The 11,166-nt window shown below is 42.0% G+C and overlaps 1 protein-coding gene across 2 annotated transcripts in view; it reads left to right on the top strand.

The window, feature by feature from the left end:
* The first annotated feature begins 253 nt into the window (after positions 1 to 253).
* The window catches only part of FCHSD2 (FCH and double SH3 domains 2), a 119,251-nt gene continuing 108,338 nt past the window's right edge, over positions 254 to 11,166 (top strand). The window contains exons 1-2 of one of the 2 annotated variants that reach the window (XM_015638296.3): positions 254 to 509; positions 1,821 to 1,918. In XM_015638296.3, coding sequence (XP_015493782.1) covers positions 405 to 509; positions 1,821 to 1,918 — 203 coding nt within the window. In that variant the 5' untranslated portion in view covers positions 254 to 404. The remainder of the gene's footprint in view (positions 510 to 1,820; positions 1,919 to 11,166) is intronic. The other variant, XM_015638304.3, reaches the window with a different exon arrangement.

The raw sequence follows: 11,166 nt of genomic DNA, 5'->3' as shown, positions 1-11,166 counted from the left end.
CCAAGGGAGATGGAGGGCTGGGAGGGGGTCAGTGGCTGCGGAGGGCTTGGCTGCATGGGGGCGCCGAGGTTGTGGTGCCTGTGGGGTGCTAGCACGGGGATTTTGGGGACTCGTGCCGTGTGTTGGTGCCAGCAGCGAGGGGTTGGTTGTCTTGGGGAAGAAGGTCACGTCTGGAGTTGATCCAGGGACTCAGACTATCCCGGCGTGTGCCAGGAGCACACAGGAGCACACAGGAGCACACAGGAGCACACAGGAGCACACAGGAGCACACAGGAGCACACAGGAGCACACAGGAGCAGGGACAGCCGGAATTGTACAGCATTTTCACACACGTTCCCACGTGCGATGGGAACAACCTGCAGACGCACAGGGGAGGCTCTGCGGTGACCCTGCGGGCCGTGGGAATGTGGGGTGCTGCCCGTCAGGGCTACTGGTGTGGGCGCACAGGCAAGCAGGAATGGAAATTTGGGATAAAGGCTGTGCCCGGTGTGGCTTGCCTGGGTAGGCAGGTTGGTATCTGGGGGAGCTGAGCTGGAGCGGGGTCTTGAGGTGGTCCGTGGGGATTTCTGGGCCGGTCATTCTGGGGCTTGTGCGGAGCGGTCGGGCCGTGGGGAGAAGGGAGAGTGGAGAGGATGGAGAGGCTGCTCCTGTTCAGGGAGTTCCGCGGGGCTGAGGTCTGTGCCTGTGCCGTGTCCGTGCTGCTGCCCGCTTTGGGGTGCTCCGGGCCGCGATGATTGGCGGCCCCGCGGGGATTTTCCCTGTGGATCTGGGATTTCTCCGTGGGGAGAAGACATTGCCCGGTTCCCCACCTGGCAATCCGCTGTGACCAGGAGAGGAGGGAACAAGCAGCATTCCCTTGTCATGCCCAGAGCTCCCCAGCAGCCCTGGCAGGCGGCTGCAGTGAAGGTCTCTCCTTGGCTCATTCCTGCCTCCCAGCCTCTTATTTGAGGGGTGGGCTCTGCTTTCGTCAAACGAAACCAATTTTATTTCAATTATTTCCATTTCACTCCGTGTCTGGTGGTTTATTTATTTTACACGTGTGTCGTTCTTTGCCCGTATTATTTCATTTGAGCTTATTTCCATTACCTGGGTCGTGTTGTGTGGGTTTATTTATTTTGAGTTGGGCTTTTTTTATATACAGATAAAACCAAAAATACTGAAAGTTCACGTTAAAAATAGATGCTTTTCCTGCTTAAAGTCAGGGGCATACATGTGATTTATTTTTTTGGTGTCATGTGAAAAACATGTCTTTATGTGATGTTGTGGTTAAAAGGTGCTTGTTGCTGGTGCATGGTTTTCAGAGTTAAAATAGAGAAGCTGATGAGATCCAGGATGGGTTTTTTGCCTGGGTAGTGAAGAACAGGGAGATTGGTGCCCTCTTCCTCTGTGAATTTCTCATCCCTCTGCAGTAACAGTTTGGCATTTCTGTCCTCATGAATGCATAATGTGTTCAGAGATATTGGTGATCATTTTTAGGCCGATACATGGATTCCCTGTGATCACTAGAGGGCTTAAATGCCAAGACCTCTCGTTTTATAAAAAACAAGAACAAAACAATTCCAAGGCTCCCTTCCAAAACCAAATTGTTCCCAATACCTGGGCCATTGGCACCCTCTGCCAAATTACCAAGTAGATTCCTAAAGTATTGGAATTTTAGCTGTGCAGGATCTCAAAGCTCAAAGAAAAACTGCACCAGTACTAAAAATGTAAAGCCAATATTCTGAAGACTTTTCTACTTTGTTTGTTTGCTTGTTGAAATGTGACTTGAACTACAGAATATAAATATAAGTGGTCCTTGGGTTTGTTTGGATTTTTTGTAGGTGAAAGTTACACAAGAGCTGAAAAACATTCAGGTTGAGCAGATGACAAAACTTCAGGCCAAGCATCAGGCAGAATGTGACCTACTGGAAGATATCAGGTAAGGCTACAGAAAATGTTACCAAAATTCCTTTAAGGTCCAGTTTTTGGAAGAACATTTGAGTTACAAAATTCAGGAACTGACGATGGAATTTCCTCTTTGGATTTCCTGCTTTTAGGCTGTTAAAGTTTTGACACAGCTGGAAATTATAACTGGAGCTAACACAATGCAAACCATTTTTTCTTCTCTTCAATGGGGGAAATGTTAAAAGAAACTCACAAGCAACATCCAAAAAGCATTGGTCTTTTCAGCAATATTTATTTTCATAATATTCTGAAACTTTGATTTACCAGTTGTAAAAGGCTGCTAAAATTACTAAAATATTTTAAAGCCACTGATGATTTATGTCTCACTGAAGATAGCTTTGAAAAGCACTTTCAAGCAGATTGCATTTTTTACCAGAAAGTTACAAGAAGATATTTGAATCTATAATTTAAAGCTCTGCATGGGTTCAAAACAATAGAGACAATCCACACAGTATCAGTTGTGAGGGTTTCAGTATTCCTTTTACCTTATGTGATTTTCTTCTCCTGAAATTAAAGGTTTGCTTTTAACAAGATGTGGTAGGAGTGGGTATATGGAGGATTAATCATTCCATTTCCTGTAAAATATTCAGCAGAAGTCCATTGCTGCCCCGCTCTTTTTGGCAGTGGATAGTCCACATGTTAATTATTTAAATGAGATTTCCTGCTTGATGTTTGTATATTAAATGCAAGTGCTTGGCTTTGACAGATGAAGTTCTGTTTGTCTCACTATCAGCGTCCTCCATAAATCAGAATGTCAAGGCTGGAGCCTTTTCTCCCCCTTGTTTTTTTGGGTGTTGAAACATTTATTTTTTTTTTGTATGGGAAAGATCACAGTGTTCATTTTCTCAGGTTGAGATTATTCTGGGGAGTGTGTAACTCGCAAATGCCGAGTAAAAAGTAACAGTAAAGATCCAAGGAATTTTCCCCCCTTAGATGGAAACTTATTTTTACAGCATCTAGGCTGGGTACTGCTGCTCTAGCCCAGGTTTTGTAGCACTTGCTGTTTTTCAGGAGCTTCTGATCACTTCAGTCTATATTCTGCTGAAAGATGTCATAAGCCTGTGGATACAAACCCAAGAAAATGTGAAAATGCCGGCTTAAAATATTTTCCTTCAATGTAATTTAATTTCTGCAGTTAATTAAATTTCTGAATTTTAATGTTGGGGATTAGGAAGCTGGGTTAATATGTTTAATTCACTCCCATGGTCACTGAGTGTGTTCTGGCGCTCTGGTTGCAGAATTGCTGCGTGGATTTACAGATTAAACATTCTTTCAGTGTGGGATGATGGGATGGGGTATGACAGCTCTGTGGTGTCAGTGATTTGTTCAAATATCAGATAAGAGAATCAGAACCAGGGAATTTGGGGTTAAAAGCATTTGCTGAACAAGCCCTGATAACAGTGTGTGATGCAGAGGCCTTTGAATTGGGAAGGGGGAAAGCTTTGGGGGCTCCATGGTGCTGGTCAGGGTGTGATGCTGCTGTGAGAAGTTGGGTGTCAACCTCACCCTAATATCCCCTGTAATTTATGGCTGGATTCAGAATATGTGGCCACCGTGGTTCCGGAGCGTTCCAGAAAGCTGGAACCACACACAGGATCGTTTTGGTCTCTGGAAGGATGGTTTGTTTGTACAGAAAGCACCCTGCTGTTATCCAAAAGTATGGAATTTGAGCAGAGTGTCATTTGTTTATCAAGACTCAGAAGAGTTGGGATCCTTTGGTAGCGTTTTTGAAGCTTTTGGGCACTGCAGGAGCGCAGCTTTGTACTCAGAATTCCAGAAACTGAAGCGCTGCAATGGCAACAGGAAACACTGAATCAGGGCTTGCAAAGCAGTGATTAAAAATGCATGTTTGAAAAAGTTACTTTATTGTGAGTAATTGCTTCATTTGTTGGCACATAAATGCAAGCATTCAAATCACATTTTTTGTATAGTAAGAGAAGTGATAGGAGGAAAAGATCAGAAGGTTCTCCAGCAGAATACATCTATTGTCTGGTGTATTAGCAGATGATTTTTGGCAGTCTACCAACCCATAAAGCATGCTTACAGTTCCAGCAGCTTTGATATCTTTATGCAAAACTGGGGATTCTTGGTCAGGGTCGAGGTATATGTGTGTAACTACCCTTTTTTTTTTGGATGGCTTTTGACACTATGTAAAATTCTAGTATTTATTTTAAAAAGTACCAAATGTCCATTTGTCTTAACAAAGCGTGTTGTGTTCCTCTGTAGTAGCTCAGCAGCACTAAAGCTGAAGTCTCTTTCCGTGACTTGACAAGACTCTAATAAAAAATGTGCTTGAAATGTGTTAGCAAATAGATTTAAAAATACATTTCTGTGTTTATAATCTCTGTTTGGCTCTTCGTGTTACATTTATTCATGCTTAGTGACTGGGGAATTTGGGAACAAGTGATTCAGGATGCTTTTAGGGTCTTTGGCTTACTTTTAGGCATGACATGTGTTTATCTTCTGTAGCTCACTGAAGCTATCTCATGCCTTCATGTGGGAGATCTGTGTTGGCATTACCATAAAAAAGGTTGTCTTTCTGCCACTGGGATGGAGGAAAAGGTTTTTTCTTGACAGGTAAATGTAGGTTTTGTTGCTGTGATCCAGAAACCCTTCAACATTTATGGCAAGGAGTCCTTCTCTCTATCCACACTGGCTGCTTTTAGGCAGTTAATTATTATTAGGAGTTAATTTTTTTCTTTTTTTCTTTTTTTTTTTTTTTTCCTGGGCTACATGACTGAATTTATCAGATGTATTAGCAATATTCATGTATTTTATTTTGGTTTTAAGATTGCCTTATTTAACTGATGGTAGTAAGTCACAGCCAGGGTCTGGAAATGCTCTTGGTTTGCTGGGACACAGGGATGCTTTCCTTTTATGTGTGTACCAGGGCCTGCAGAATTGTAAAGAACTCTGTATGATTCACATTTTAATTCAGCTTGGCATTTCTGTGAGGTATTTATGTGCTACAGACTTTATAAACTCATTAAGTGATAATTGCTTTACATTAAACATTGGGTCTTGCTTTTTCAAAGGCTTGGGGTCTGCTTTTTTTTTTTTTTTTTTTTTTTTGTTACGCCTTTTCAGGTTTTGCTGAGGAATCCTAAAATGTCCTTTTTAAAAGTTCTTCACATTTCTGTTTTGCTGGAGAGAATGAACTTGTGTTTATGTGTCTGTTTTAACTTTAATCTAGATGAAAGATGTAGGGGCCACGTCCACTGGCCCATCTAATTCTGAGGCAGCACAGGGTGGGTGATTTCTGTGGATCAGGGGACTCACCCACCTGAAATCAAACCTTCCCTGGCTTTTCTCCCAGGCTTTTTGAGAAATCCAGTCCCTGGTCCAGTGTGGCATGAGAGGGAAGAGGAGTGATGAGTAGCTGAGGAAGGAGAGGGAAAGCAAAGCTGCTCAACAGCAGCCCAGGTTCACACGGGTTTAAAGTCACTGTGTAACCCCAGCCTGATGGCCCTGTAGAAGGCACAGCTGCTGCTTTGTGAGTTACAGCTCTGGAAAATTCACCTTATTTAAGTCTTAACTCGTTTTGGCTGTCTGGATGTGTTGATCTACGTTGCTTCATCCTTTTAAGTCGTTTGAAATGAGATGTAAAGATTGCCTTATTTCTGTCTGAGGCAGAGTAACAATACAGTCCTTTCATTTGTTGGCTCCTGAATTTATTTTTTTTCAGGGTTTTTTTTCACATTCATAGCTTAAAAGGAATTGCCAAAAAGACAGGCTCACAATCTACTTGTGCTCCTGATAGGGGTGCAAATCTATGTACAAATACTTCCTTCTGTTTCCTTCCCTGTTCTGTCCTTGTGGTTTCTGCCTCCTGACATTTTCTTTTTGACAGAGCTGCATTGCTCTGTGTCATTCACTTTGCTGCTGCTGCTTTGCCTTTGTGGGGTGTCCTTGTGGGTCCCTTACTGCTCAGAATGTTGTTTGATTCTGTGATTTTCTATCTTCCACCCTCTCCTCCAAAGCTCTGCCTTCTGACGATTCCTTCTTCCTTCCAATTTGTCAGCTTCTTTTTTTCTGTTTTTTTCTACCCAGGTGCTTCATCTCCTCCCTTTCTTTAACCTTGTGAATTTTAATTAGTTCTCTATTTCTGAGTTTCTTTCCTATTTAATGTTCATCAGAGCTACTGCAGATGTGTTAAGCCAAGTGGGGAGATCTTGTGGCTCTTCCTTACCAATCTGAGCCCTTCCCTGCCTTGGATGCTGTTGCTGGGCTGTCCCTCCTGCAGGTTGTGAGGGAAGCAGTAATTCCAGGGTAGGATTTGTGTTTCTGTGCCCAGGATGAGGACAGAGAACTCCTTCGATGCCTCAGCCTGTCATAACAAGCCAGAGCGAGCAGCACAGATATTTAAAAAAAGAAAGTAAAAGTATGAATGAATTTACATCTGTGGCCAGCCAGTTCCTGCTCGTTTTAACATGTCATTTTCTGTGCTCAGTTATGCTTCCTGGAAGCTTTTGCTGTTGGATATACTTTGTACTCCCTGGTGGAATTTGTGCTCCTGGAATCTGGCTGGCTGTGTCGGCAGGTTCCTGATAAAGGTTTATGGCAGCTGGGGCTGAGGGTGCAGTAGAGACCAGCAGCAGTTCCAGTTTTAAATACAGCAAATCTACAAGATCCCTTAAAAGATTCTGTGTTAGGGAAGAACCTCATGGAGCTGTGGAAGGAGGAGCAGATGGAGAAAAAAAAAGCTGTAAAATAATAATGTATTTACATGTGTGTGTAGCCATATGTATTAGAATTCTGTGAGAGATTATGAATAATTTTGAGAAATCTCTGCTTTTCCTGCCCCCAGGCATGGTGGTGGTGACGAGTTCACCTTTCTTCCTGTTCTTTCCGGTCTCCAGCTGCAGGGAATGCAATTTATTTGGATATTCCTGAACCTGGGCTCCAGAGCATGTTTGCCTCTGGCTACTGGGTGTCTGATAAAGCTCCTTTTTAAAAAATTCATCTATCCACAAGCAGCTCCATCACTTTTTTCCCTTTATCCTGCTGAGAAATGTGTCCTTCCTTTTTCCTTCAAGGTCATTCCCTGCATTCAGCAGATGCAATTCTTGCCTCTGGTGTTTGGGGCTTTATTTCAGTAGGAGCAGAGTGATTTGCTGTGCTTACAGGTTCTGAAACCTGCAAACCTGCCAAAGTGGAAAGCAGCAGAAGAATCAGAAAAATTCCCAAAAACAATGTGCAATATGTTATTTTTTTCTGGATTTGACTCACACTTGAGGCTTTCCTTTGTGTGACTGGAATATTTATTTCTTTAAAACTTGCAATTTTCTTACAAGCTGATGACATTTCTTTCCTCCTGGGTTGATCTTTCTCACCACTAGTGATTATTATGACTTTATTTTGTACTTTAAATTTCTTTCCCAGGCTCTGCTAATTAGTTGAGGACACACAATTCTTTGCTCTAGCATTAAATAAGCAGAAAATTCAGAATTTTTGAGAAAAGCTGGTGCAGTTACTTCTGAAAAATATTCCATATAAAGATACCACAGAATCTGTGGTCTGGGCACGTTACCTATAATTAGTCAGGGCTTTAATGAGATGCTCACATTCTTGACGGAATTAAAATCTGGTGATGTTTTGACTGGAACTGTTTGAGGGAAGCTTGGAATGTACTTTAAAAAAAGCTGTTGCCTACTGGGTGTGGAAATCCAAGTTCTGAGCAAAAAAAAGAAGAGTTTTAGTATAAACATGGCCATAGTGTAATGATTCAGGCCTGTCTTGGCACAGTGGAATTGAGAAGAGGACCACATTCCTTCTTTTTTTTTTATCCCTGACAAACAAAAATTAATGGATCTCCTGTTTTAGTATTTCTGAGTACCTTTCAACTGATGGAAATTAAATAATCAAAAGATGATATTTTTTTGTTTGCTTTTTCACAGCAGAACTAATAGTGTAAAAAATGCCCAAGAAACCATCTCTCACATCAGAATTAAAACTCTTCTTTTCCCCATTCTTTTTCTCTGAGGTTTGCATTTGAATGAGCTTTTTTTCTCAGAGCAATCCCAACACTTGCTCTGGAAATCTGATTTTTAAGGACTTTCAGGAGAACCTGGGCTTGTTCTGTTCAGCTGTGGCTTTAGTGTGAGTTTGTCTTCCAAGACATAATAAGAGGATTTAGGTTCTGAGTACAACTCCTTGCCAAAAGTTGCATTTTCACTTTTGACTCGTGCTCCGTTTTTAAGAACGAAGTCTTTAGTTTGCAGAAAGTCATGTGGGTTTGATTTTATTTTTTTTCCCTCTGAATTTTATCCGAGCATGGCTTTTCCTGGGCTTAACTCTTGTTTTTCACCACGATGTTACTTGGCAGAGCTCTGGGAAACCAGCAGCTGCCATGAAGTCCTGTAGAGTTGCCTTTGGTACAGATTTTTATGGGGACAATTGCAACGTATGTTAAAATATATGGCTCAGGGTAGTTCTGAAGGAACAAAAAGCTCTTCCTTTGATCCACTTGTTCAAACTCAGGGTGCTTCTTGTGTTTTCATTCTTCATCACATCACCTGTGTGGTGAAGGCTTTCCCTCAAGGCTTTGCATCCCAGCTCCTTGAAACCCCTGTGTGTAAAGGGGAATGGAGGGTGTTGGGGACATCCCACAAATGTCACCATAAGCTGTGCTGGAAAGAGGAAGAGCATTCTTCCCATTCCAGGCACAAGCAGTGTGGCCTAGCCTGATTTCCTGTGGTGGGGTGTTGTCACAGAGTCATGGAATATCCTGATGGAATGGGCCCATCAGGATCATCCAGTGCAACTCCAGGCCCTGCAAACACCCCAAAACCTCCCCTGTGCCTGAGAGCGTTGTCCAAAGGTTCTTGAAATCAGGCTTGGTGCTGTCTCCAACCCCTGGGGAGCCTGTTGAGTGTCTGACCACCCTGTGGGGGAAGAGCCTTTTCCCAGTATCCAGCCTCCACCTTTAGTTTTTTAGTTTGGTGACAAAAGGTTTATTTTACATGTTTTGCTGCCTTTGCCAATATCCCATCAGGAGACCTCAGAAACCTTTTGCCTTTTCAGTGCTAGCATCCTGAAAAATGATGGAAATGGGATTATCAAATCCCATTTTTTCCCAGAAAAGGTGCCCAAGTACTGTGGTTATCTTGGTTGCAGAGAACTTGGTGTCCTTACTTTTCTTGTCATTCCCAGCTGGTCCTTGGGGTCAGCCTCTCCTGCTCCCAGTGAACTTTTGACCCACCTAATATCTTATCTTACACGTGGTGATTTTGGTTTTCTGATGAATATGCATCTGATTTTAATTTTATTTTTTTTTCCTCAGTAAAATCAATGACCTTGTTTAATCATGTTGATTGCTTTCTGCATATGAAAGGACACAGAAAAAGTGTTCTGCATTTACACTTTTAAAAACTGGCATTTGAAAAAAGGCTAAAACCTTATCAAACCCAAGTTGCTCTGGTCAAATGTTTGCGGTGTAAACTGGTTTATAATGGCTCAATGTAGTGCTTTTCTGGCTGGTTTTTATAGTAGGTTTTAAAATTTTAATAACATTTTTCCAAAATGCATGGTAAGAATATATTAACTTGGGGGCTTGTTATTGACTGTAAGCTTGTAAGTGTTGGGTTGTGTTTATTTATGGACTAAATGCAATATTTCCAATTAAAACTTGAGGAAAGAGAGGGAAAGTATTGAATTAATGGTTGTAAGTCTTGAGTTGTGTTTATTTAGGAAGCAAATGGAATATTTCCAATTGAAACTTGAGGAAAGAGAGTAACTAAAAAAACAATCTATTGAAATCTAGCTATTTTTTCCTTGTGTGCTACTGTAAGCATGGAGATTCCATTCTCAGACTTTTAAAATTATTCATAACCTTCGGAGACGTTCCTTCTAAGAGCCTTTGGAGTTATTTTAAGCGATCCTTTCTTTGTGCCACTGTGAGAACAGTTTGGGCCAATCCCCAGTGGCTCTGAGAAGGTTGTTCACACACTCCTCTCTCCTCCTGCGCCAGCTCCACCAAACATCCTTTTAATGAGACAGACAAAACGCACTGCTGTCTAATTTTATGAGCAGAGCTCAGCCATGCAGAAGACTTTCGAAGATTTATGGTGGTAAAGCCACTAAGTATAGTTATTTCTAGCCAGATGCAAGCCAATGTTAGTGGGGAAAATGTTGGCACTTAAGGCCATGTTTAAATGCATACAATCCTGAGCATAAATAAGATTTTTTGAGAGGGCTCTGCTGTGTTCTGTTTCATTTTTGAAGGAAAAAAAAAGGAGGAGGCAAAAAAACTGAGCAAGCCACAATTTTTCTTGAGGGTATGATACTCTGAGATGAGCTCAGATCAGAAGTGCCTTTAAAAATCTTTGCATGTAAGAATGAATCATATATTTGTAGAATAGTTTTGGGTGGGAGGGGGATGTTAAAACTCATCTAGTGCCACCCCCTGCCATGGCAGGGACGGCTCCCACCATCCCAGGTTGCTCCAAGCCCCATCCAGTCTGGCCTTGGACACTTCCAGGGATCCAGGGGCAGCCACAGCTTCTCTGGGAATCTGTGCCAGGGCCTCCCCACCCTCCCAGGGAACAATTCCTTCCCAATATCCTATTTAATCCTACCCTCTGGATAGCCCCGTCCTTCCGTTGTGTCAACTGCACTGCTCAGCTTGGCGTCGTCTGCAAACTGGAAATCTGAGAATTCACTTAACTGTATAAAAGGTGGAATTACTTTTATTTCAGGGTTTGAGAGTGACAGAGATGAGGGGCTGAGGTACTTGAAAAATGAAGTAAAATTGACCCCTATTTTTCAGTCTTTCAGCAGGGAGTAAAATAGTTGTAATCTCTTGACATAATTGCGAATTTCTGTCTTGAAACATTGCCATGTGTTACGCTGCTGAATTTCTGTTAATGTTTGACCTGAAAATCATTCCCATCCTAAAGCCAGGCAGAGGCAGAAAAGACAGGCTAGATTGCCTTGTGAATTTAAAAGAATATTCAGAAAAGCAGTAATAGGCAGTGTTACGGTGTCTTCATTTCTAGCAGCTGCTTTTTATACTCCTGTTGTTTTCCCAGCCTGGTTTTAGCCTGTGTTATCTCTTAAATGTACTTTGCTCATTTTCAGCTGTGTTGCCACTGGTGAGAAAGGGCATAGATGGCAGTGGCTTCCCATGTTATTTTAATGTGCTTGTTGTTTATGAAGTTTTCTTTAATGTTAATAGATTTTGTGTGATTGTTTCTAATTATCTCTCTGTGATCTGAGCTGGCT

The sequence above is a fragment of the Parus major genome, chromosome 1, assembly GCF_001522545.3.
Source record: "Parus major isolate Abel chromosome 1, Parus_major1.1, whole genome shotgun sequence".
In the NCBI taxonomy this organism is placed as follows: domain Eukaryota; kingdom Metazoa; phylum Chordata; class Aves; order Passeriformes; family Paridae; genus Parus; species Parus major.
Note: the sequence above shows the minus strand (reverse complement) of the source record. Positions and strands in the feature narration are given on the sequence as shown.